This window comes from Oncorhynchus masou, chromosome 9 (genome assembly GCF_036934945.1).
Source record: "Oncorhynchus masou masou isolate Uvic2021 chromosome 9, UVic_Omas_1.1, whole genome shotgun sequence".
Lineage (NCBI taxonomy): Eukaryota > Metazoa > Chordata > Actinopteri > Salmoniformes > Salmonidae > Oncorhynchus > Oncorhynchus masou.
The window spans coordinates 55,485,444-55,513,191 of NC_088220.1; the positions used below are offsets into that span (position 1 = coordinate 55,485,444).

Here is a 27,748-nt window from a genome sequence, read left to right on the forward strand (position 1 = left end):
TGAGATGATTCAATTCTGTAGTTTGAGGAATGATATAAAACACAAAATACCAGTGTGCCATCAGTTCACGGTAATGATTAGTTAAGCGATTTAGAAATATACAGTATGCAAAGATGGATTTAATGAGTATCAAAACAGGATTTGTTTAGAAAATGTGTTTATCAAAATGCTGCACAATTAGTTACAAAACTTTGTAAGCAATGAAAAGTGATCAGTTCAGAATAGTTGAAAAAGCAGACAGTGAATTACTAACTTTGATTGTCATTCTTTCAGGCCATCTTTTCACTCAGTTTTGCAAAACTAAACTGGAAGAACATTTTATTTTTTACACATGGAACACAGACGGATCACATCTTACTCAGGCTTGCCAATCATCATGTCACTTTTAACAGACATCCACGTGTCTTTTGGAAATATGGAATATTGACAGAATGTTAAAACCGTACAGTAACCTCTGACGCATCTAATTAACAACAGTACTTCACAATGTAGTGTTAGTGTCTACTTATGGAGTCTGTTCCGATATCCTCACTGAAACTCAGAACAGACACATTGGCTACTCTTTGCTGTGCACTAAGGCCTCGTGGTCTTTGGATGCTCTCTATGGTGAATGTACATATGCCACTTCGTCTTACTACTCTAGAATTGGAGGGGAAAGCTCAGAGAAAAATAAGGACTAACGATGAATAGAGCCCTATAAAACCTGTTAGATTTTTTTGCCCAAGTTCTGTTTTTCCAGGTTTCCCTCCGTTTTTTCACGTGTTCAACAAAAATATCACACGTTTTAAATAGAAAAACAGCAGCATTTGATGTTCTAAGTCCACCACAATGCTTAAACCACATCAGGAGATCACTTTCGAGGTCTGTGAAAAATCAAAGACATGTATATTTTTGGCTGTAGTTTGCGCCAGCCAAGAGACTTGTTTGGTTATCTGTGTTTCTGTAACGTGTGATTGCAGTATGCTGAACAATTAAAACATTTTTTTTTTAGAAAGCCTTCCCATCTTTCAGAAGACGGCGATTATTAGCATCATTGCTAACGGCTACACGAAGTGGTAGACAAACGTGCACTCAGATAGGGCATTACCTTGCCTTTGCTTCTGAAAGTTGAAGGAAAATACAAATTCACGGATGCAATTTGTTTGTCTTGTGATAATCTTGGCGAAATAATACATTTTCAAATACATTTAGTTGATTTCCTACCAAAGTTCAATAAATGTTGAAATATTATTGAATTCCGTTTTAATGTCTGGATTCGTGATTCCACCCACACAGACTTTCGTAGGGCTCTGCATGAAGTGTGTGTGGGTGATTGTGGTGAGTGTTTACTATTTCAGTTTGCATATGTGGGTCTGTTTTCTGCCATACAGTTCCTGTCATTGCTACATTATGGACAAGAATTCAGTTCTAGCAGCTGGTGCACACTTCATTTAGCCAAGCACGAATTCTCACCTTGTGTGTCCGTTTCCTGTTCTAATAAGCCCTTAAAGCTGGGATCCTTATCCAAAATGGTGAAACAGTCACGTCCATTTGCGATATTAATCCCCCCCCCCCCCCCCCCCCCAAGCTGCGCAACGCCCCTCAGCTCGGCAAACAAAAAAATAACGGTGGTGGGGCAGCCGGAGTGACTGTTTCCCCCTACTGCAGATTCCATCTCTAAACACAGAGCCAGTTTGTGGCTCAGCACTACATTCACATAGTCCAGAACCATTGTCCAGACTGGCCAGGTTGGGCGTTTAAGAAATACATAATTAGAAAAAATGACCCCAAAAAAGTATTTTCTGTATATACAGGTGTGTATGTGTGTGTGTGGGGGGGCTTTCATAAGGGTGGTCCTTCCGTTGACCTAGTGGTTACTACTATAAACTAACAGCTGAAGTCTACAGCAGCAGATCAAGGGGTTACAGGGAGCACAAACCACATGGCTAAATTCCTAAAGTACAAATAAGCCTTTAGAAAGAAACAGCTGAAACTCTGCCTTGATGTTCACTTTATCATGATATTCTATTTAACACTGGTATATAAAAAAAAAAAAAACTAATTATCTTGTAATAAAAAAATAATTTAAAAAAACTATGATATATTGGAATCAACCAGGCGTGCAGCTTCTATCTCACTGTAACCCCCCCCCTCCCCCAAAAAATAATCACAAAATAGAGAAAACAAAGCAGATATATCTATGGTCATCATACTTACAAGAAAAATAAAGAAAATAATCTAAAACACAACTCCAGTGTCTACCTTTGCTTAGTGTTTGTAACAGGAACCGAGTGTTTACTTTCATTAAAAAAATACTTCAATGCATCATGTGGTAAGAGAAAAGCATAGTCCTCCTTCAGTAGTCTTTTCTGATGTCCTGTCTATTTGGAGTTGAGTCTGGGCCATGTCGTGAGGAAGGCCTGTAGTGTGGAAGCATGGTTCAGACCATTCAGCTAGGATGCTAACAGTGTTTTTTTGTGAGTCACCCCAGCAGGCAGCACTTTCCAAGCCTCATTCTGCACCAAACCGCTCAAGCTAGACATCCTTGTAGTGTCAAACCTCCTCGCTCCAGAATAGTGTGAGTCTGAGGTGTGAGCTTGGGGAGTTGAGGGTCCATGTGACACTACTCCTTAGTGGGGGAGAGGTCTCCGTTCGCTCTCATCTCATGCGGTTCTGCCTCATGAGAGGCACAATGCAGGAGGGCGGGCCAGCCTTGCTCAGGAAGGGGTGCTTGAGTAGCTCATTGGCTGAGGCCCTCTGGGTGGGGTCTCGCACCAACAATTTGTCCAGGAAGCCCTTGAGAAGAGGAGAAACCTGGGAAAAATAACAAAGGATAACTATCAATTTCAAGAATGTTGAATAACAGGGCCTTGTGTGAGAGAGCGGCTCTTTCTAGTGTGCCTAGTACCTTGTGTAAGTTCTTGAGTTTGGGTGGTAGGTTGTCACGGATCATCTTCATAGCTTTGAGGGGGGGCTCATTGAAATAGGGGGGCTCTCCGTCCACCATCTCGATCACCATCACCCCCAAGGACCAGATGTCCACCTACAGGGTAAAATATTGTATACACACAGTGATCAGCGATAGTTTTGAATTATAATGCATGCACACAGACACAACTGGACATTACCTCAGGCCCATAGGGCAGTCGTGAGATGAGCTCTGGGGCCATCCAGTAGGGTGTGCCCACCAGGGACTTGCGCCGCTGGACCTCTTTAGACACCTGGGCGCAGAAGCCAAAGTCTGACAGCTTCACCTGGGCGAGGGGGAATAGCGGAAAGGGTCAGAGTTTTTAATTCATTATTTACGGGGAAAAAAAAAAAACAGGCATTCTAAAAATACTGCCATCTTTACAAATGACTAAACGAAAGACTTTTCAGCTGACAGCTGAACTCTTAGCGTACCACAAACAATCCTCTATCTAGCAATGTGCTGCTTTACAGTATTACACATCACAGTAGAACACCTCCCACAGTTCTCTGAGAAAACCTTTGCAATGCCTGGGTGGATGAATATCCTGTCTGCCAACGGTGACCTCTGAAGAACAGGGCTCACTGACTAAAGCATGCTTTGAATTGGTAAGGGGAAATGTGAACACACACAAAAGCACGCATGCAAGCACACACACACACTCTTCTGCCGAGAATCAGCTGAGGGTAACTGACTACACTTCCCCTTAGGTCAACCACAATAAGAGCTAAGCACAGCCCTTAGCATGCCAACCATGACAGCTACAAGTGACTTCAGGTTGACACTTGGGCTCAATAAAAGAAACTGTTGTATCATCTACAAACTGTTGTCGGGTAAAGTAAGAACTAAATTAACAGCATGAGCTTCAAGCCCTCCATTACCTCTCACACTGTATATTACAATACTTTGGGAACAAACATGACTGCAACAAGTTCCTCTTTCCCATATCTTCATTTTCACAGCTGGTTTCATATCGTTCCGATATGTAAACGAGATAGCCTGTTATGACTGGGCAGTATGGGGAGGGTTGTCACGATACCAGTAATCCCAATACCGGAAGTGATATCATGGCAAAGAAACAAAACAGCAGACATTCTGTTGGACACGCAGAGCCTTCTTTTGTCACTCAGTCACATGAGTTATTTTCCAAAGCTAGGCCCCATATCACACAATACTTTATATCATACAGCAGCTTTTTCAAGGACCATAGAGGTCAGTCTATTTCACATTTTCTTTTTTGCTATGGGACAATTATAATATCATTGTATATGAAGCAGGGTTGGGGTGAGTGATGTGTACATACTCCAGTCTTATACTTGTCTATGAGAGAGGTGGTGATGTAGGGTTGGGGTCAAAAAGAAACAGCAAAACCATGACTGAAACATCAGATCTGGGGTCTGGGGCCAAGTTAACCTCCCTTTCATGTAAGAAGGTCATGACCATCATGTTTGACCAATTCAATTTTTATGTAGAAGGACAGAGAAGCTCAGTTATGGTGACTTTTTGAAAGGACATTCTACTCCAAAATTAATGAAAACATGATGCAGACACCAGCTGAAATATAATTTGTATCTCCATAAATGGGCCCAATAACATATTGGTAAGAATGTTAGTTATTTTAACATATTGGACCATGTCCATATAACCTATGCATGGTCTATATTATCAGATGTGCAATAAGCATTATCACCTGTAGCCCAACTGATGAAGCATAGTGGCTATAAAATGTACATAGAGGCTGAAGCATTGAGTTTGTCCTTCTGCATTCACCCTATTGGACACAACATCCTGATTGCTATTAATTATTATTGTAAATATATATAAATTAAAATTCACCATTACAGTGTCATGGCCCTTGTACGATGACTATGCCCATTTAAGTGGTCTGTTGCACAGCTGCCTAACTACGCCAGGCGCAGGTAGAGAAATAAAAGTGGGAGCAATGTAAAACCAGGATCCCACTCTTTCAAAAAATAAAAAGTCTAAAATAAAAAAAGGCCAGAACTGCTTTAAGAATACATTTGCCAAAACTGATTTCAAAAGTGTTTTCCGCAATTGCATTAAGAATTGCTGTGCATTGACTGCTTGTCAGAATACGTTTCCCTCCTACGGCTTTCGCAACTTGAATGTGCCTCGAGGGGAATATAGTATCTGGCATAGAACACGTAACATCAAGACGACTAGGTAACTACTCTACTATGGGGTTGTTGTATTTTGTTTCAATTACAACATTACATGGGAAAATAGTAGCAGTGAAAAGTTCCATCCGGAGTGATAAAGTAGAGGCTTTGAATGACTTTGCCAGCCGCTACAATAGGCTACACAGCGCCGTTGGAGTTGAGCGCTGCGCATTAAAGTCTATTAAAGAATGTCAGTTCAGTGCACACAGCTTAACAGAGAAAATTAAATATTTGAGAAGAAACTTATTTGGGAATATATTTAACAGAACAGACATGGCTCGGCCCAAACCCCATATATGAAGTAAATCCAATGCAGTCACAGAACTTTAACCCCTGAAGTCAGGTGTACGTACTCTGCCGTCGTGGGTGAGCAAGATGGAGTCACTCTTGATGTCCCTGTGGATGACGCCCTGGGTGTGCAGCACTGACAGAGCCTTCAGCACAGACAGGCACACTGTGGCTATCTGCTCCTCATTCATCCTGGACACACACAGGTCATTAGCACTCAGAGCTGACAGAGAAATAACATCTCACACCACAGGTTGCATTGCAGAAACATGAGAGTGTAGCCATGCGACACTACCACCTAGTGGTGAAACAAATAACTAAATAAAAAATATTTAGTGGTTATTTTTACTTAACTAGGCAAGCCAGTTAAGAACAATTCTTATTTACAATGACGGACGACGCTGGGCCAATTGTGCGCCGTCCTATGGGACTCCCAGTCACAGCAGTTGTGATATGGCCGGTTGTGATGCAGTGCCTTAGATCGCTGACCCACTCGGGAGCACTTACCATTGCCTGTACTGTAAAAACAGCTACGATATGAGCAGTTGAACACTATATGACTAGTATGAAACACAGCCGTCTTAATTCTAATCACCATAGCCCAGGGCTGCCCATGGCCCTTACTGGAGATCTACCATCCTGAAGGTTCAGTCCAAATCTATTTAACACACCTGATTCTGCTCACCAAGACCTTAACTAGCTGAGTCACGTATGTTAGGTTAGGGTTGGACTGAAAACCTACAGGACGGTATAGTTCCAGGAAAAGGGTGGGCAGCCCTACCTAGTCCTGCTGGTCAGTTGTCAGAGCAGCAGATCAACGGTCATTGTTATCCGGGATCCTTGGTACGTCCAACTCTGATATCACCTCATTGAAGTTCAAATTTAAAATAGTTAGGGTGTAGGCTATGGAAATCCCAAGGATGCCAGATAGCACTAAAACTCAGATCAACAGACACGCACCTGGTGTGTGTGACAATGTCAGTCAGAGCCCCTCCCTCCAGGAACTCCATGACAACCCAGAGTTCATCTCCCACCAGGTAGCTGTTGTACATCTCCACCACGTTGTCATGGTGATAGTCCCGCATGATCACCACCTGAAGAGCACAAGAACCAGCGTTACTAAGGAGACCGTGGGTGATTACATGGCATCACTCACTGCACTCACACCACTGCAAAGACATGCATGAACCGCACCCTCCATGCAGGACAAATCTTTCAAACATTAACAAAACTCTGTAATAGCCACTATAAAAGATTATGGATCACACAACTAATAGCTTACAAATCCATTATACTGTATTCCCTGAACATCAAATCCTGAAGACCTTCATCTCAATTGCATTCTGTTCAAGTCAATACAGGCCCTAAAACCCCACCTCATTGAATAGCAGCTCCCGGCGCTGCTGCTTGCGCAGGTCCATCTTCTTGACAGCCACCAATTTGCCGGTGCTCTTGATGGTGGCAATGCACACAATGCCGGTGGAGCCCTCTCCGATCTTGATGTAGTGGTCCAGGTAGGTGCGCGGGTCACCTGGGTCCACCACCATCTGCAGCGCGGCGCGGAACTGCTCATGGGACACCCGCTGGGGCTCCCTCTGGGGCGAGAGGGCCTGCTGTGGTGGTAGGGCAGGGGCCGGGGGGCGGGGAACGGGAGCCTTCTGCTGCTGGTGGCTGTGGGGGGGCTCAGGGCCCAGGACAGGGTGGGAGGAGTGGTGGGGGTCTCCTCGTAGCTGGCCCTTCTGCGGTGCTTTTCCCCCGTCTCGGCTGGAGGCACTAGAAGGACCGTTGTGTGGCGGTGCTTCGTGTGGTCTGGCTGGCTTCAGCTCCTAGAAGGGAGAGGAAATGACACTGTATGATCAACACTTATGTCAGAGGTCTGTTAAAGACATGCGATAGAACATTAGCGGCACTGGTTTCCATATCTCCCAATGTCTGGTGTCTGGTGTTCTCCTAGCAGCCTCTCAGTACCTGGCTGGTGGGGCTCCTTCCTCCTTCAACGTCAGCGCGGGGGTAGGTGTTGAACGGCCTGCTGGTCTGCTGTGCTGTCTTTATCACCCCCTCTGTGACAGGCAGGTTAGGCATACGGATGTTGGGCCCCGAGAGAGGCCTCTTATCCCGGGGCGACTGGGGGCTGCCGTCCCTGCCCGTGTAGCTGGACTTAGGCCTCTTGTCGCTGGGCCCGTCCCTGCGGACTACTTGGTCGTGGTGGTCCCGTGGGTCCGTGTCTCTGGGCTTTGGCGGGGGAGGGGGTGGGCCAGGACGCTCCCTCTCTCGGTGCCTGCTGCTTGGTTCCTGGCCCCGGGGCTGCTGCTGTGGCCTGCCGTCCTCTCGCTGAGAGCGGGGTACCCGCTGGGGCTGCCGGGAGTCTCCACCAGCTAACTGGTCCGGCCTGGGCTGCTCCCTAGTGCAACAGAGAAAAGGTAAACAGGTTGCATCTCTCTGGAGTGGTGGAAACATTTCTTCAGAGCCATTTTACAGCCGAGATCTGAATACCCCGTGGGCCCCTACTGACGACAGTGTACCTGTCTCTGATGTCTCCATAGTGATCTGGGTGGTGGTGTGGCCGGTGGGCCAGGTCCCCGTTCTCATGGCCTCCTCCCCCCGAAGATCCGGAGTCTCTGCGGGGCTGGATAGGGGGGCTGCCTCGCCTTAGGGAGTTGGAGCGGGTCACCGACATGGTGTCAAACTCATCCAGCAGCCATGTCAGCGAGCCGTCCACGGCGATCTTACTACCCCGCACTATGGTCTACAGGAGGGGGAGGCAGAGACACCAAGTAAGGATGAGTTGAGATAAGACCAGTCAGGACAAGAGAGACTTCCTGGACTGTCACAGGTTCATTCTAAAAACAGATATGATGACTGGCAGATTCTATTTTCAGTGATGTCTTTTGCCTTCGCTGCGTTTATTGTTCAGGAAAGAAGACAATCATGTTTACTGTTTAGGTTCTGTGGATTCAGACTGTGATCCAAATCTGACGTACAGTAAGCTGAGACCGCTACAGTTCTGTGCCCTTTCCCATGGCCTACATACACACTGAAGGCAACAAAGACGAAACGTCTGGGTACGCTATCCCTGATCAAATGAAAATAACTTTAAAAAACATTGAAAATGAAGTAAGAGTCATGTGACATCTTCGAGTGCATGGCCCATCACAGCTTTTTACCCTGGCATTCTCTTAAATTACAACTCAACAGAGAATGCAACAGTGAAAATATCACTTCCTTTTTGTGACACGCCACTTTCCTCCCATATCCCATTTTGATGACCCCTGACCTTGCGGGGCTCCACCGTGGTGATGACGGTGACGTCGATGAAGGGCTTGGGCCTCTTGGCCGTGTCCTCGATCAGAGACTGCCATTGCCGAGGCAGCCCCACAAACTTCTGTTCCTGCTCGTCAAAGTCTGTGTGCACGCGGTGCTCGAAGTTGGAGGGCGCCGAGATCTGGACGCGGGGCTTCTTCTTCTTAGTGAACATGGCGACAGCTGGGCATCAGACCTGGAACACAGAGAGGACAACAGGAGTGTATTCATTAGTGCACAGCGTGGAAAACTGTAACAAAACATTTTGCAAGGAAAAAAAAAAGTTTGCAACTAAAAATTCTTTGACAACTGCAGGTTGCTCCCTTCCCGCTACAGTCTGTTTGCTTCCGTTTGTTTCCAAAAGAATACACACCAGGAATGACTTTAGAACAGCGTTAAACACATCAGCAGTTCATGATGATAACAAATGATAATACCAAGGAAGTCGTGTTCCTTTTCAATAGAGCTGAGAGGCTAACGCATCAAAACATGATCTGTCATGTGGCCACATACACACTTCAGACTACAGAGCTGAAAACCTTTTCATGTAGACTGACAAAATCCCACAGTGAATATCCTTTGGCAAATGCACAGAGAGATAGAGAGTACACAAACGCGTATGTAACTTTGACAAGTTGACAGAAGTATAATTTGCAGGTGTATCTCCCATAAAGGCAAGTTCCTTATACAAGTAGCAGCCACTTTCTTCAGAGCCAAAACATTTATTAGTCAGGTAAGTATTACTCAGAGGTGAGCCAAGACCCCCAGAAAAATGACTTCCCCTTTCCTTCACAAGCACATTTTCCCTCTAGCTTATTTCTCTACGCTCAAACATTCTGGATTCCTTCTCTTGCTTTAGATAGAGAGGCAGCTCTCCCTGAATCCAAACACTGGGCTGCCTGCCTGCGATATGCTGCCCGTTCGTGCCCATGGTCCTAGACCCACCCAAGCTGCAGGGAAGGGGTGCTTGGTGAGGGGCTGAGGGATACCGCCTGACTGGCCCATAAAGCAGAACTCACTGTGAGTGTTTGAAGTGTAATGGGATCATCCACCCATCTGCACAAACCTGTACAAAGGGCCAGAGATGAGGTCAACATGGGCCTTCCATTAACTATTTAAAAGCCACCATTGATGGTCAGAGTTGAACGACCAAGTCAGCATGATGACTAAACCAAATGTAAGAAGTAAGGCAGCTGCTACTAAAGGAAGTTGGCTGCAAGATGATTTATTTGCTTCGAAAAACTGCTAGAGGGGCTGCTAGAGGCAGCTGCTTGATGATTTATTTGCTTTGAAAAACTGCTAGAGGGGCCTCCCGAGTGACGCAGCGATCTAAGGTACTGTATCGCAGATCCAGGTTCGATCCCAGGCTGTAGCACAACTGGCCGAGATCGGGGGTCCCATAGGGCGTCGCACAATTGGCCCGGCGTTGTCCGGGTTAGGGGAGGGTTTGGCCGGGGATGGGAAACATACTGAGCAGCAACCACAGAGCCCCACATAACTGAATCTTGCTGACAGACTTGTAAAGTGGTTTGCTGAAGCATTCGGTCGCTCATCTGAAACCCTGCCTTAGTGGAGCCAAGCAACGAAGGGAGAAATAGTTCAACACAGCCAAGGGAAAATGATTATTCAATGTCAGAAGTTGTTTGTTTTTTTGCCATCAGCAACTGCTGAGATGACAAAAACACATCCAAACTGATATTCAATAACTCGGGAGTCAGAGAGACTGACAGAATTGAGTTGCATTATGATTTGCTTGACAACTTGGGTGTCATGAAAACAGCATTAACATGGCATAGGCTTAGGATAAGTGACTGAATGAAAGCGGAAAGCACCACAAATCACATGGTGGATTTCAGGCTGCAGGCAGTGCACCGGTGAGACAGGTTTGAACAGGTGAGGCCCAGCTGAGAGTGACGCAGCAGCAGGTGAAGTAGCACCTCCCCCAGAACACAGACCTCTCTCTTCCGTGTTGTACACTTCCCCCTACGAAGCAGGTAGCAGGGGAAGAAAGAGACAAGTGTCCATGCACTCAAGACTAGACAGACGGTTTCAGTACAGAAAATAAGATGCCCCTGGGAGACCAACAGATGCACACATTTTCAACTATAACTGTGCCGATTTATCATCTCCATTTTCTTCTTCCTGTCTGTCAGTAAAGCGGTCATAAAGCCTAGCTTATATTACTACCATTCATTGATGCTTATATTACTACCATTCATTGATCATTTCCCTCTGTGTATGAAGAGAGTAGAGCTGCAACCACCCACGCAGTGAAGGGAAAAAAGTTGACGTTCACGACACATTATCCCGTTTATGGAGTCTCTCACATTAGCATACTATTACGCACCGGGGAGCAGTAAGAAAGGCACTTCAGGGGGAGCGTAGACCCAGATGGGTCATGGCCAAAGAGCTACTGTCTGTCCAAGCACAAGGGGTGGTCCACCAGACTCAGCCATGGGTGTCAACTCTGTGCTGTAGCAACGCAAAACACCTCATTTGAGCTCTGTGATGGGTTAATGTGGGGCTCTCAGTCAAAGTAGTTAACATCAAAACAATTGTGCTCAGGGCAGGCCCCCTCTGGAGGAGGATAAACCGTAAGGCATGACTGACGAGGCGGCCATTCAGAAGGTAAGCCCCTCATCATTCAGACTGCACGGTCACCACACAGATCCGGACAACGGCACGTCTAGTCGTCAATTGCCTTATTCTGCTAACTCAAATGGTTTTCCTCTGTCCCATTTAGGCATACCTCGCATACCATTTTACAAGGACTACACTCGAAGGTTAAAGGACATGTAAACATCTCAAAACCAAAAATAGATTTAGGTGATGACTTATTTCCAGGAAGGCTTTTTAAAGAGAAACTGTATGAGTCATTGCTAATCACTATTCCAAATGCACGCATGTCAAATATAGTAAGAGTACACACCTATATTGTATAGTACAACACATGCATGCCTTTGACATGAAACTGAATGTCAACTATATTCATTGCATGTCTATCTGCAATGTTCAGTGTTCCCTTCTGAATGCAAATGCAGTAGGTTGTGTCATCGCGGACACTATGCCGGGTTCAGAGGTGACACAAAATTAGGTCACATCTTCAGGGATTTGTCTCGCCTTGTCCTGCATCCCTCTGCCTGTAGCAATCATCATTGTCAACTTATCATGATGTAGCTTAGCCTAGACGTTTGTGGCCATGCTCCACTGTCGCACCCTTTCATTTGAAGTTAAGCCTACTGCCCAGTGAGGAGTCAGATATGCTAACTAACAGAATTCTACCCTCTAACTGAGATTCCCTGATTTAGGAAGTGCAGTGCAAACAGTGTGACCTTGGGAGCCAACCCCCGATTCCAGAGTGCTTCTTATCAGGTCTTGCCTATCTGTTGTTTACCAAGCCTGGTGTTGGGGTGCAATTTGCAGCAAAACAAAACGAGGATAGGTCTGTGAGCAATTACAGTAAATGTAGGAATTAAGATAGAGAGTCCCATCCACAAGCACGTGGGCTACAAGCAGTGACTATACTGACAGTGTCAGATCCAACTAAATAACTACTACACCATTGGTTTCATTACCTTGTTATGCTTTCTTTAGTGTCAAACATGTACTTAGGCTATAGCTTGTAAAAACACTACCAAAAGAGAAAACGTGTCGTTACTCTGAAAAGTATCGTTACTTCAGGGTGTAGCCTACCTCCCTCAATTTCATGAGTGTAATCCCGTTGTTTATCACTTTGACAGTTGTTTACATGTGAAACAGCACTAGGGAAGTAGTCTCCAATGGTCGTATAGCAAAATAAAACTAAAACAGATATGAGCAGGTTTAAGAACCAATCGTCCGATGGGAGAAAATAAGTACCAGAATTCCACATGCTGGTGGTAAAGATTACGTGTAGATGAATGTGTAGTGAGAACTGCGTTTATTACTCATGTGATGGCTGTACATATAGCATTTGTTGGATTTGACCGCAATAATAACGTGTTTCAAATAGATTTGAGGCTAATCTCAAGAGTGAGTTTTGACCTCAGAAATACAAATATACATTTTGCAGTGCAGATATGCTTGTCGACCGTGAGAAGTTTATTAGGTTAAATTATATTCGATATTTTTGACGTAAGAATGACTATGAAAACAATGATTAACGACAGTAAACCTGCCTTTGATTTACTCACCAGAATGTCTATCCAACGCGATTACAATCCACCTGATACCATTTCACGGTCACGCATGAGAACAAACAAGGAAAAAAATAACCCAGGCAGTCTCGCTGTGAGAAGACTGTCCAAAGTGAGATCAAGAAGTTATTTCCGCAGCGTTTCAAATAGGTAAAGAGCTGCTTTTAGTGCACACGTCGTATTTACCCAAAATGTACGTTTATGATAAAACGACTTATGAATAACTTCTCAAGTAGAACTGTAAACCTCTACAATCAATGTTGTCGCATTCCGATGGTTTCACTAACGCGGGCCAGTATCGTGACATCACCGGGAAACAGAGGTAAAATGAGAGTCACGTCTGACTCATTCAAATCCCGGAACGCCCACTGCCTGCGGTGTCTGTTCAATGATCACTCTTCTTACTAGTCATTATGATTGTTATGTAATCTATTATATGACACGATCAAGCTGAAAGCTTGACCTAGGCACAGAGGGAAACAGTAATGTTAAACTACTGGTAAATACTAATGTACTCGCATATTTATTATAGCACTGTCTTGTCAATACATCAACAGCATCTTGTGAAATACCCTGAGTGACTGCTAATTTGAACAGGATTGTCAGCGGATGAACACAAGAAACCAGAGAAGAGAAAGGCCTCGGAACAAAAACATGCACTGTAGCTTCCTCCATCAAAACTGTTCATAGTGTAAGCAAATGTTGTCAAATAATTATGATGAAGCAAATGTCAAAAAGATTTGTGAAGATCCCATGACTGCCATCATAATGAGTTGCTGCTAATGTGCTGGGGAACACTTGAACGAACACACACACACACACACACACACACACATACATACATACTTGGTCACATACACAACAGTATGTGGACACCCCTTCAAATGAGTGGATTTGGCTATTTCAGCCACACCCATTGCTGACAGGTGTATAAAAATCGAGCACACAGCCATGCAATCTCCATAGACAAACATTGACAGGAGAATGTCCTTTCTTAAGAGCTTAATGACTTTCAACTTGAAACAGTCATAGGATGCCACCTTTCCAACAAGTCAGTTAATCAAATTTCTGCCCCGCTATAGGTGCCCCAATCAACTATGTGCTGTTATTGTGAATGGAAACATCTAGGAGCAACAACGGCTACACTGCGAAGTGTTAGGCCACAAGCTCTGAATGGGACTGCCGAGTGCTGAAGAGGCGTAAAAATCGTCTGTCCTCAGTTGCAACTCTCACTACCAAGTTCCCAACTGCCTCTGGACACAATGTGAGCACAATAACTGTTAGTCTGGAGCTTCATGAAATATACAAGCCTAAGATCACCATGCGCAACGCCAAGCGTCGGCTGGAGTGATGTAAAGCTCGCCACAATTGGACTCTGGAGCAGTGTAAACGCATTCTCTGGCGTGATGAATCACGCTTCACCATCTGGCAGATGGATGCCAGGAGAACGCTGCCTGCCCGAGTGCATAGTGCCAACTGTAAAGTTTGGCGGAGGAGGAATAATGTTCTGGTGCCGTTTTTCATGATTCGGGCTAGTTCCATTAGTTCCAGTGAAGGGAAATCATAACGCAGTTTAGAACTCTGTAGTGAAGCCACTCATTTGAACGGGTGTCTACATACTTTTGTATATAGAGTGCATTCAGAAAGTATTCAGACCCCTTGACTTTTGACATTTTGTTACATTACAGACTTATGCTAAAAATGTATTTAGGTTTTTACACAATACCCCATAATGACAAAGCAAAAACACATTGAGATTTTGGCAAATTTTAAAATAGAATAACAGAAATACCTTACTTAAATAAGTATTCAGACCCTTCGCTATGAGACTCGAAATTGAGCTCAGGTGCATCTTGTTTCCATTGATCATCCTTGAAGTGTTTCTACAGCTTGATTGGAGTCCACCTGTGGTAAATTCAATTGAGTGGACATGATTTGGAAAGGCACACCTGCCTATATAAAAAGATCCCACAGTTGACAGTGCATGTCAGAGCAAAAAGCATGCCATTGAGGGAATTGTCCGTAGAGCTCCAAGACACAGATCTGGGGAAGGGTACAAAAAAAATGTCTACAGCATTGATGGTCCCCAAGAACAGTGGCCTCCACCAAGATTGAACTCTTTGGCCTGAATGTCAAGCGTCACATCTGGAGGAAACCTGGCACTATCCCTACGGTGAAGCATGGTGGCAGCGTCATGCTGTGGGGATATTTTTCAGCGGCAGGGACCGGGAGACTAGTCAGGATCGAGGGAAAGATGAACATAGCAAAGTACAGAGAAATCCTTGATGAAAACCTGCTCCAGGACCTTGGGCTGGGGCGAAGGTTCACCTTCCAACAGAAGAATGACCATACGCACATAGCCAAGACAATGCAGGAGTGGCTTCGGGACAAGTCTCAATGTCCATGAGTGGCCCAGCCAGAGCCCGGACTTGAACCTGATCGAACATCTCTGGAGAGTCCTGAAAATACCTGTGCAGCAACGCTACCCACCTAACCCGACAGAGCTTGAGAGGATCTGCAGAGAAAAATGGGAAACTCCCCAAATACAGATGTGCCATACTTGTAGCGTCATACCCAAGAAGACTGGAGGCTGTACTAGCTGCCAAAGGTGCTTCAACAAAGTACTGTGTAAAAGGTCTGAATGCTTACGTAAAATGTGATCAGTTATTTATTTTTACTAAATTTGCAAAAAATTCTAAACCTGGATTTGCTTGGTCATTGTGGGCTATTGTGTGATTCAATATGATAAAACAACTTATTAGATTGATTCAATTGTTTTCTTCATCAATTTTTGAATAAGGCTGTAACATAAATTGTGGAAAAAGTCAAGGGGTCTGAATATATTAGGGGTCTGAATATATTATCTAATTTGCATAAAGTAACATTTTCTAATTTCATAAACTCTTCAGTTTTGCGTAAAGCATGAAGATCTGTTAATAATATGACCACCCTACCTTAAATTGGGTTAAATTACTGTAATTATGTATTCCATACTGCCTCGTTTGCAAATTACGTTCCTAATTTGTATAATTCCACTCTGGGTGAATGGTTTCCTGTTTGCTATTCATTGACTACAGCTCAGCGTTCAACACCATAGTACCCTCAAAACTCATCACTAAGCTAAGAATCCTGGGACTAAACACCTCCCTCTGCAACTGGATCCTGGACCTCCTGACAGGCCGCCCCCAGGTGGTGAGGGTAGGTAGCAACACATCTGCCACGCTGATCCTCAACACTGGAGCTCCCCAGGGGTGCGTGCTCAGTCCACACCCTTTTCACCCACGACTGCATGGCCAGGCACGACTCCAACACCATCATTAGGTTTGCTGACAACACAACAGTGGTAGGCCTGATCACAGACAACGACGAGACAGCCTATAGGGGAGATGGTCAGAGACCTGGCCAGGTGGTGCCAGAATAACAACCTATCCCTCAACGTAACCAAGACTAAGGAGATGATTATGGACTACAGGAAAAGGAGGACCGAGCACACCCCCATTCTCATCGATGGGGCTGTAATGGAACAGGTTGAGAGCTTCAAATTCCTTGGTGTCCACAACAACAAACTAGAATGGTCCAAACACACCAAGACAGTCATGAAGAGGGCACAGCAAAGCCTATTCCCCCTCAGGAAACTAAAAATATTTGGCATGGGTCCTGATATCCTCAAAGGTTCTACAGCTGCAACATCAAGAGCATCCTGACTGGTTGCATCACTGCCTGGTACGGCAATTGCTCGGCCTCTGACCGCAAGGCACTACAGAGGGTAGTACGTACAGCCCAGTACATCACTGGGGCTAAGCTGCCTGACCCCCCAGGACCTCTACACCAGGGGGTGTCAGAGGAAGGCCCTAAAAAATGTCAAAGACCCCAGCCATAGACTGCTCTCTCTACTACTGCATGGCAAGCGGTACCTGAGTGCCAAGTCTAGGACAAAAAGGCTTCTCAACAGTTTTTACCCCCAAGCCATAAGACTCCTGAAAAGGTAATCAAATGGCTACCCATACTATTTGCACTGTGTGCCCCCCCCCCACCCTCTCTGTTTATCATGTATGCCTTGTCACTTTAACTATATATTCATGTACATACTACCTCAATTGGGCTGACCAATCAGTGCTCCCGCACATTGGCTAATCAGGCTATCTGCATTGTGTCCCGCAACCCACCAACCCCTCTTTTACGCTACTGCTACTCTCTGTTCATCATATATGCAGTCACTTTAACCATATCTACATGTACATACTACCTCAACAACCGGTGTCTGTGTGTAGCCTCGCTACTGTATATAGCCTGTCTTTTTTACTGTTGTTTTATTTCTTTACTTACCTATTGTTCACCTAATACCTTTTTTGCACTATTGGTTAGAGCCTGTAAGTAAGCATTTCTGTTGTATTCGGGCGCATGTGACAAATGAACTTCAATTTGATTTGAATATTTAACTTGTGTTCTACAGCAACCCTTAAAATGTCATAACAATATGACCACCATCTTAAGATATGGGACTAAATGTGTTGAAATTAAGAATTCAGACAGGTGATTTGTTGCCATTTTGACAAGGGATTACCATTTACCTGTCTGTGACCCTTTTGACCTTTTTCTGATCATGTGAAAATAAGATCTCAGCAATGGTAAATCCTAACCTCAAACTAAAGTGTTCTGTGTTCCTGATAAGCTGCTCTATAACATGGAATACAAAGTTTAACACCAGAAACATTATCATTTTGAAGGGGCAGTTGTCTACATTGGATGTACAATTTAATTATTTTATCTGCAGTTTTTCTTTTTATTCTGTTTCCAATAACATTTACATGTTAAAAGTATCTTCTGATTACAATTATGTCTCCTCTTAACTAAATGCAATCTATTAGATTCCAAAATGTATGTAGGTATATCTAGCTGTCCGATAACACATTCTGCACTTTGTCTGAATGTTGAAAATAGATCTGGGTTTCTTTCTAAACCTAGCAATGTGCATGCGGAGGACGAAGCCCCAAAAAATATGTGAAGTGAACTGAGAAAAAAAAGAGTTGAGTCCGCATTTCACACTGCCCTAACCCATCTGGACTAGAGGAATACCAATGTAAGAATGCTGTTCACTGACTTCAGCTCAGCATTAAACACCATAGTACCCTCCAAACTCGTCATTAAGCTCAAGACCCTGGGTCTTGACCTCGCCCTGTGCAACTTGGTCCTGGACTTCCTGACGGGCCGCCCCCAGGTGGTGAGGGTAGGTAACATCTCCAACCTGCTGATCCTCAACACTGGGGCCCCGCAAGGGTGCGTTCTCAGCCCTCTCCTGTACACCCATGACTGCGTGGCCATGCACGCCTCGAACTCAATCATCAAGTTTGTAGACAACACTTCAGGGGTCGGCTTGATTACCAACAACGACGAGACGGCCTATAGGGAGGTGGTGAGGGCCCTCAAAGTGTTGTGTCAGGAAAATAACCTCACACTCAATGTCAACAAAACTAAGGAGATGATCGTGGACTTCATGAAACAGCAGAGGGAGCAGCCCCCTATCCACATCGACGGGACAGTAATGGAGAAGGTGGACATTTTTAAGTTCCTAGTCGTACACATCATGGACAAACTGAAATGGTCCACCCACACAGATAGCGTGATGAAGGCGCAGCAGCGCCTCCTCAACCTCAGGAGGCTGAAGAAATTCAGCTTGTCACCAAAAACAATCAAACTTTTACAGGTGCACAATCGAGAGCATCCTGTCAGGCTGTATCATTGCCTGGTACGGCAACTGCTCCGCCCACAACCGTAAGGCTCTCCAGAGGGTAGTAAGTAGAGGTCGACTGATTAATTGGAATGGCCGATTAAGTTTTCATAATCGGTAAATCTTTTTTTTACACCTTTATTTAACTAGGCAAGTCAGTTAAGAACACATTCTTATTTTCAATGACGGCCTAGGAACGGTGGGTTAACGGACTTGTTCATATCTTTACCTTGTCAGCTCGGGGGTTGGACTTGCAACCTTCCGGTAACTAGTCCAACGCTCTAACCACCTGCCTTATATTGCACTCCACGAGGAGCCTGTGTGGCAGGCTGACTACCTGTTACGTGAGGGCAGCAAGAAGCCAAGGTAAGTTACTAGCTAGCATTAAACTTAAGTTATAAAAAACAATCAATCAATCATAATCACTAGTTAAACTAGTAATATCATCAACCATGTGTAGTTAACTAGTGTGTCCTGCGTTGCATATAATCGATGCGGTGCCTGTTAATTTCTCATTGAATCACAGCCTACTTCGACAAACAGGATGATTTAAGAAGCGCATTTGCGAAAAAAAGCACTGTTGTTGCACCAATGTACCTAACCATAAACATCAATGCCTTTCTTTAAAATCAAGACACAAGTATATATTTCTAAACCTGCATATTTAGTTAATATTGCCTGCTAACATGAATTTCTTATAACTAGGGAAATTGTGTCACTTCTCTTGCGTTCCGTGCAAACAGTCAGGGTAGATGCAGCAGTTTGGGCCGCCTGGTTCATTGCGAACTGTGTGAAATCCATTTTTTCCTAACAAAGGCCATAATTAATTTGCCAGAATTGTACATAATTATGACATAACATTGAAGGTTGTGCAATGGAACAGCAATATTTAGACTTATGGATGCCATCTGTTAGAAAAAAATACAGAATGGTAAATGTATCACTAACCACTTTAAACAATGCCACTTCATATAATGTTTACATACACTACATCACTCATCTCAAATGTATATACTGTACTCTGCACCATCTACTGCATCTTGCCTATGCCGTTCGGCCATCGCGCATTCATATATTTTTTATGTACATATTCTTATTCATTCCTTTACACTTGTGTGTATAAGGTAGTTGTTGTGAAATTGTTAGGTTAGATTACTTGTTAGATTTTACTGCATGGTCGGAACTAGAAGCACAAGCATTTCGCTACACTCACATTAACATCTGCTAACCATCTGTATGTGACAAAATTTGATTGGATTTAATATATTGTTGTCTCTACCATCTTGCCCTTTGTGCTGTTGTCTGTGCCCAATAATGTTTTACCATGTTTTGTTGCTACCATGCTGTGTTGTCATGTGTGGCTGCCTTGCTATGTTGTCTTAGGTCTCTTTATGCTGTTGTTGTTGTGATGCGTTTTGTCCTATATTTTATTTTTAATCCCCGCAGGAGGCCATTTGGTAGACTGTCATTGTAAATAAGAATTTGTTCTTAACCGACTTGCCTAGTTAAATAAACAAATGGCAAGGGGTAGTGTGGATATAAAGAGAACAGTTCTCTATATGGGAAAAACAACAACAATGCAATGTGAATGGGGCTTGACATGTCCGATACTAACCAATCCAGAAGCTGGGTTCAAACAAAGCCCTTGCTGCCTTAGCCAATCCATGCAGACTTCCAGGTCTGGCTGAGGAATGTGCAAAGGTCAATGATAAAGGAGGGAATGTGAGCTTCCACTGGGATACGGGTCAGTCGGTTCAAAGTGCTTTGATAGCCAACACTACATCTGAAATAATCTGTCCGCCTGGACTTTGACAGTCAGAGAGAAGGGCCTCCCTAAAATTCTCAAATACAAGCCGTCACATATGTCAAGAAAAAGAGAGAACTATGAGATTCATTTCCTAAGCTTCCAGCTTGCAACTCAATAGTCGTAATAAATTGTTCTCTTTAGTTGAGCCTAAAGCACACTGCAGAGGTTGACAAGCCAGGCTTTCATTGCACAACGACTCGGGTGCTATTCAAACATCTTGTCAAACTACGCTAACAAGCATGTTTGACATATCAAGCTTATCTAATTCAGTTGAGAAACAAAACAATGACATTTCAAATGAGGAGATTTCGTGTTAACGGAATCGGTCAATCAAGTTAAAGGTAGAGTCAGCGATTCATGAACTAAACAACAGTATCGGGCTGACCTCCATAACAACTAAAAGCAACAAGAGTGAGGCTAAACTCCTCTGCTGTTTTTGTCCAGCTGCGGTCACGTTGTAGCTTAGTGAAGCAGACCCATGCACATGCTCAGCTACTCTGCATAATCTCACTTTGCATTCATTTACAGTATCTGCAATTCATCTTGCAGCTTGTGGTCACGTCACACCGCTGATCGCCACATGTGATCGTAACAAAACTGCCCCTTCCACCCAGTCTGTCTGCAGTTGATGCCGAGCCAACCTTAAAACAAACCCAAAAAGTTGACTCATACAATGTGATGACAAACTTGCCAGGTGACAAGGAAGAGGAAGTAATGAATTATGCAACTGCTATGAGAGTTGTGTTGCGAGAGATATGTCACAGTAGGTAATTGTGCTGCTGGGCCCAGGAACTAGTTGGCTTGACTAGAGCAGGGGTGGGGAAACTCCAGTCCTCAGAGTCCTGATTTGTGTCACTTTTGTCCCAGCTAACACACCTAATAATAATCATGACCTTCAGTTTAGAATGCAATTAGTTTAAATCAACCGTGTTTGCTACAGATGGGAAAAAAGTGTGACACCACTCCTGCCCCTCGAGGACAGGAGATATCCATCCCTCCATCTCTTCAGTGCAAACAGCAAACCACACAAAGCCCAGCAGCACATGGAGGGCTGCACCTCAACGTATTAGGTCCACATCAAAAAGGACCTGGGAGAAATCACAGCAAACAGTAGAGATGAAAAAATAAACCAAACTCTTCAACCAACAGCCTCCAATTTCAAAGAAGCTCCATTTGTGGGGGTGAACATAGATGTATGAATCTTACACACTGTAATTGGCAAAGTAATGTTGCCGTGCTTAGCCCTGTAATTAGCCTATGTTATGTTACCATCATCAAAACAATTATGAAGTCATACTGTCAAGCACTTGTATGATCACATGTAAATAGAGGTAAAATTGGGTCCCCTAGGCTAATATCTAGCTTGTGCAGAGCAGCATGGAAAGTTTGGTGTGAAATAGAAAAATAAATGGATGACATTAGTATCAAAATGGCAGTCAACGCTGTCTTTGCTCAGTCTGCACAATCAGTGTAGTTTTTTTCATGCCTACAGCGACAGGGCCTATTCACCGGCAGGAACAAAAACACTGCCTCATTCACTTAGAATATTCCAGGTTTATGCGACAGGTAGCCTAGTGGTTTGAGAGTTGGGCCAGTAACCCGAAAAGTTGCTGGATCAAATCCCGAGCTGACAAGGTAAAAATCTGTAATTCTGCCCCTGAACATGGCAGTTAACCCACTGTTCCCCGGTAGGCCGTCATTGTAAATAAGAATTTGTTCTGACTTGCCTAGTTAAATAAAAGGTTAAATCAAATAAATATGCCTGCATAATGCAACAGCACCTTTTTTCTTGTTTTGCAACCACAATTCATTATTATATTCTCTCATTGTGCAACAGTTAAAGCAGAGGGGAAATGTGGCCAGGCCATTACCCACAATCCCCAGCCAAGCTGTGTACACAAGAACTTTCTATTACCAAGCAAGCAGGTCCTAGCTTGATTGTGGACCTCTCTGATTGAAACGATTACACATTGCAAACATGGAAAACAATTCACTGTACTGTGTGTAGCCTACAGTCTACTACACTGAGCCTATATTACAGTCAGCATGACCTACACAGACAGGGCTTTGTTTAAGAGACATAGATGACAAGAGATTCCCGATTCCATCACTCTTACCAACACAGTGACATATCAGCCTTATCTGAAAACAATGCCAGCCAGCTACAATCGCTGCTTAAAGGAAATATGAAACTGAAATGCAGAGTATGATAATGTGAAGCCAGGGCTGAAGAGATGACCAGTCCACACATTCAGGACTACAGCACAATAACCTCTGATCACTCTCCCCCTCAGTGAGACTGAGTTGCTCAGAAGAGAGTGAGGTAGGACTCAGAAAGCGAGACAGGAATGTGCGAGCAAGAGAAGCGCAACTGATGAGAAAGTGAGTCCATTAGATTCTGTGCCTTATAAAATTATAATCAGAGAGAGAAAGTGAGTTAAAGACTCAACGAGGGATTGACTCGGTCTAGTAGAAAGTTGGAGTGAGGCACCTCCCTGGGTCAGATGAAAACATTTTAATAGCCAAATAGTGAGGCATGGTGTGAAAATACAGTAGTAGCTGTGCTAAAGCCCTTCAAATGAAAAGTTGACTCCACTTTTCGCCTGGGGCGGAGGGGAGAGAGAGGGCTCCTAAAAAAATATAGAACATGTAGGCCTACAGGGTGTGGAATAGTAGTGGGAGGAAAAAAAGCAAAGCACATCATTAGAGGCTAGCCTACATTACTTTGGGAGCTGAAATTAGAAGATTTCACACGTAATGGCCCTGAACATCTGTACATGTTTAGATGCACTATTGTAAAGTGGCTGTTCCACTGGATGGCAGAAGGTGAATTCACCAATTTGTAAGTCGCTCTGGATAAGAGCGTCTGCTAAATGACTTAAATGTAAATGTAAATGTACATACGCTGGAAGTCTGGTTTTAGGACTAGTCTAGGTACTACATGTTGTGTGGATGAGTTAAACCTGAACATGTTCATAAGTGGTCTACGAACATGACCAATGAATGCACGTAGACCATCCTCTATAAAATCAGCACTAGAGACTACTTGATGCCTTCCATTTCTCTTTCCGAATCCTCTACTGGAAACGAGTTATACAGCTGTGTTTTTCTCCCCTATGGAGGCAACCTTCGGGCTCCGATCAAAAGAACGACAACATGCCGTCCGTGATCATGTGAACCCAGTGTGGCCTCTGATCTAGGGTCTCTCAACTACAACGTCACACTACCGCCCCACTCCACTCTCTGTTCTCTACTAATAAGGGGATTTATGCAGGCAGGAAAAAAAGGAAAATGAGAGATGGAGTTAATTGAAGCCTCTTGTTAGAAAGAGTTACAATTGTAAGCCTAACTAGCGGTGAACTGAATGGTCTATACATAACCACCCCCAAAAAATAAATCTGAGAACACAGAGAAGTAATAAAATGTATTTTCTACTAACTACCAGCGAAAGCATAGGCCAGGTGTCCTTTGGTCTCAATTAGAGGTTGACCGATTAATCTGCATGGCCGATTTCAAGTTCACAACAATCGGTAATCTGCATTTTTGGATGCCAATTATAGACAATTACGGTCGATTCCATTGCATTCCACGAGGAAACTGCGTGGCAGGCTGACCACCTTGTTACGTGAGTGTAGCAAGGAGCCAAGGTAAGTTGCTAGCTAGCATTAAAAACTTATCTTATAAAAAACAATCAATCTTCACATAATCACTAGTTAACTACACATGGTTGATGATATTACTAGTTTAAATAGCTTGTCCTGCATTGCATATAATCAATACGGTGCCTGTTAATTTATCATCGAATCCCAACCTACTTCGGAAAACAGGTGACGATTTAACAAAACCACAATCGTTGCACGAATGTACCTAACCATAAACATCAATGCCTTTCTTAAAATCAATACACAGAAGTATATTTTTTTTAAACCTGCATATTTAGTTAAAAGAAATTCATGTTAGCTGGCAATATTAACTAGGGAAATTGTGCCACTGCTCTTGCGTTCATTGCATGCAGAGTCAGGGTATATGCAACAGGTTAGGCCGCCTGGCTTGTTGCGAACTAATTTGCCAGAATTGTACATAATATTGAAGGTTGTGCAATGTAACAGCAATATTTAGACTTAGGGTTGCCACCCATTCAATAAAAAAAAACAGAACAGTTCCGTATTTCACTGAAAAAAATTAACATTTTCAAAATGATAGTTTCCAGATTTGACCATATTAATGACCAAAGGCTAATATTTCTGTGTTCATTATATTATAATTAAGTCTATGATTTGATAGAGCAGTCTGACTGAGCTGTGGTAGGCAGCAGCAGGCTCGTAGGCAATCATTCAAACTTTACTGCGTTTGCCAGCAGCTCTTAGCAATGCTTGAAGCACAGCACTGTTTATGACTTCAAGCCTATCAACTCCCGAGATTAGGCTGGCAATACTATAGTGCCTATAAGAACATCCAATAGTCAAGGTATATGAAATACATATGGTATAGAGAAATAGTCGATGCGTCATAATTCCTATATTAACTACAACCTAAAACTTAACTGGGAATATTGAACCACCAGCTTTCATATGTTCTGAGCAAGGAACTTCAACGTTAGCTTTTTACATGGCTCATATTGCACTTTTACATTCTTCTCCAACACTGTGTGTTTGCATTACTTAAACAAAAGTGAGCATGTTTCATTATTTATTTGAGACTAAATAGATGTTATGTATTATATTAAGTTAAAATAAGTATTCATTCAGTATTGTTGTAATTGTTATTACACACACATATAAAAATTAAATAATCGATTAATTAGCATTGGCTTTTTTTGATCCTCCAAGAATCGGTATCGGTGTAGAAAAATCATAATCGGTCAGACAACTCTCGTCTCAATGTGATTTAAAGAATTAGTTTCTTATTTTATTTGCTTCCATTCCAAAACTCTCAGAATTCATGGGGAACAATTTGCCTATGCCACACAAAAATGCTTATCAGAAATGTGTTGGTTCTGATAAATAGCCACATATCACAGTGGTTTTTGGGTAAACAAACTAAAAACACTGTTTCTGGGCAGCGTGTAGATACCCTGTCAATCTCCTAACACAAAACTGGGACGAGCTTAATAACTTGACACAGACTAGGTGGGGGAACACACTAGTCATGACTATTCCAAAACTCCTTACAGCTTATCACTGCGTCTGTTGATCTCTAACTCCATCCCTAACAAACAGATTGTGTGGTGGTACAGAGCTGTTGGGGTGACTGGGTGTAGCGTAGGGCTTTGTTTGGGTAGAGTGCAGGGGTTCCGTCTGTGTGACCCTCAGCAGTACTCAGACATGCCAGGAATGTGTGGAGTGCCCGGCACTGATCACACAACCCTGCTTACTTGCACCCTATCACACCAGCACTAAACATTTATCAGCTGCCAAGTCTCCAAAAGTAAGGATGGAAAGAGAGAGAGGTTGTCTACACTTGACACTTACATGTAACTTCTGCTATCAGAATATGAAGATCACATTGAAATGTCGCTTTGGGGTGTGATGGGTGTTCAGATCCGGCTGACCATCTCAGGTGGTCAGGGATGCATTGTGTGCGGATTTCTCCTCAGTCTAGACGCAATCCGGCTACCGAAAGTGCATACAGTGGGCGGAATCATCAGCATTCTTCCCACAAGTATAAAAAAAAAAACTAATGTTTTGGGACCAAGAGACACCTTCTCACTATAACGTTGGAGGAAATACGTTCCTAGCGTGTGAGGAACATGTTTGCTGGCCTCAAAAGCTAGCCAGCTCGCTAATACTTCGAATACTGGATAAGAGCGTCTGCTAAATGACTTAAATGTAAATGTAAATACTTTTTGTTTGGCTACAGTTACACTAACCAGTTTGCAATCCCTTTAGTGTTATTTGCTAGTTTGCTACATAGATTATCTGGCTAGTTAGCTAGAGTAGTTAGCTAATGCCATCAGCTGTTGTGTTATCATATGTTGCCTATTCCACCATTTGTGGAATGCATACTGACATCTGTATATAGCACAGGAAAAGGGAATAAGGACACTGTGGACACGGTAGACATAGTTAAATGTAGCAGCATGACACATTCAGAATTCCATGATCAGAATACAAAAGCTTCATGAACTGTCGAGAGGGAGAGTTCAGGATTAGAGTTGTACAGTGCTAGAGTTCAGGATTTCATAGATTAGATAAATAATAATAATTTGGCGGGTGCTTACATTTGTACTATTTTACACAAGTACAAATGTGTATTGTATGAGAATTGGACATTTGTTTTTGCATATCCCACTGAGACACGGTTGGAGAGTGGGGTCACGGCCAGGGATCAGTCATTATTGATAGCCACCCCGGAGCAATTAGGCTTAAGTACCTCACTCAAAAGGCACAGAGATTTTTCACCTAGTCGGCTCGGGGATTCAGTAGAGTAGATAGCTAGATTAGACTGCAGCTAACATCAAAGGTCTCTGGATAGAACCTCAATCTTGACTTTACAAACAAAGTAATTGCTGCTCCTAGTCCAACTTTGTGTTATTGACTGTACTTTTTTTTTTTTTTGTCGTACTGCTTTGCTTTATCTTGGCCAGGTCGCAGTTGTAAATTAAAACTTGTTCTCAACTGGCCTACCTGGTTAAAAAAAGGTGAAATAAATAAACTACACTACAGCACAGCAGACGACACATCACTTAGCTCCCCTAGGGCGTTTGAATAGAAGGAGCAAGCTAGCAAAATCATTGTTTCCCCCACAACAGCTACTTTAAGGTACACGGTTTCTACCTATAGCAGTGGATTACTAGCATACCTTAACCAATGTAATGTTTGTTAGTTTACCAGTTGGATTGGTCAACTCAATAACTAAACTAGCTTAGAGGTTCTTATTGGCCGATAACGTTAGCTAGCTGCTATATTTTTACAATGAAAGAGTAGACTAACGTTAGCTCGTGACTCATTTCACTGAGTTTCAAGACCCATTATGAATGATTTTATATTGCATAAAGTTACTCTTATTCTAGAAAAGTTCGTTTTTGGTTCACTAGCCAAACAAACTAGCAGCTAGCTAGTATTAATGATAGCAAGTTGCTAACGTAGCTAGCTAAACTTAGTTTAGATAACAAACGTCAAGTCAGTAGGCATAGCTGAATGAATGAAAGACAAATGATCCGTGTCATAATTACCTTAAATGTCCTTCGTGCACCGCTAAAATGGATAACGTGAATAAATAATTTATTGATTCGCTTAATAAAAGAAGCTGCCCAAAACTCTGTAATATTAGCCGAAGTCTCACTTTCCCGTCGTCATACTGAGGCTGCTGGTGGTAACACGA

General features: G+C 43.4%; 1 protein-coding gene across 2 annotated transcripts; it reads right to left on the reverse strand.

The window, feature by feature from the left end:
- Nucleotides 1-99: 99 nt before the first annotated feature.
- LOC135546255 (serine/threonine-protein kinase PAK 4-like) lies at nucleotides 100-27,748 on the reverse strand. 2 transcript variants are annotated; one of them, XM_064974532.1, is made up of 10 exons: nucleotides 27,600-27,748; nucleotides 8,690-8,911; nucleotides 7,938-8,161; nucleotides 7,384-7,816; nucleotides 6,792-7,241; nucleotides 6,376-6,509; nucleotides 5,481-5,607; nucleotides 3,108-3,233; nucleotides 2,888-3,022; nucleotides 100-2,793 (listed from the first exon to the last, which is right to left on the reverse strand). In XM_064974532.1, the coding sequence occupies exons 2-10, from the start codon at nucleotides 8,888-8,890 to the stop codon at nucleotides 2,638-2,640; spliced, it is 1,986 nt and encodes a 661-aa protein (XP_064830604.1). In that variant the 5' UTR covers nucleotides 8,891-8,911; nucleotides 27,600-27,748; the 3' UTR covers nucleotides 100-2,637. The 2 variants fall into 2 exon arrangements, with proteins under 2 accessions (XP_064830604.1, XP_064830603.1); XM_064974531.1 differs by lacking the exon at nucleotides 27,600-27,748 and adding an exon at nucleotides 12,888-13,213.

Bases quoted from the DNA above. Each gene is read 5' to 3' on its own strand.
- LOC135546255 (XM_064974532.1), bottom strand. From the start codon at position 8,890: ATGTTCACTAAGAAGAAGAAGCCCCGCGTCCAGATCTCGGCGCCCTCC. The intron at 5,608-6,375 runs GTGCGTGTCTGT...GTGTGTGTCCAG, and splicing joins GACATTGTCACACACACCAG to GATGAATGAGGAGCAGATAG. The intron at 2,794-2,887 runs GTACTAGGCACA...TATTTTTCCCAG, and splicing joins AACTCAAGAACTTACACAAG to GTTTCTCCTCTTCTCAAGGG.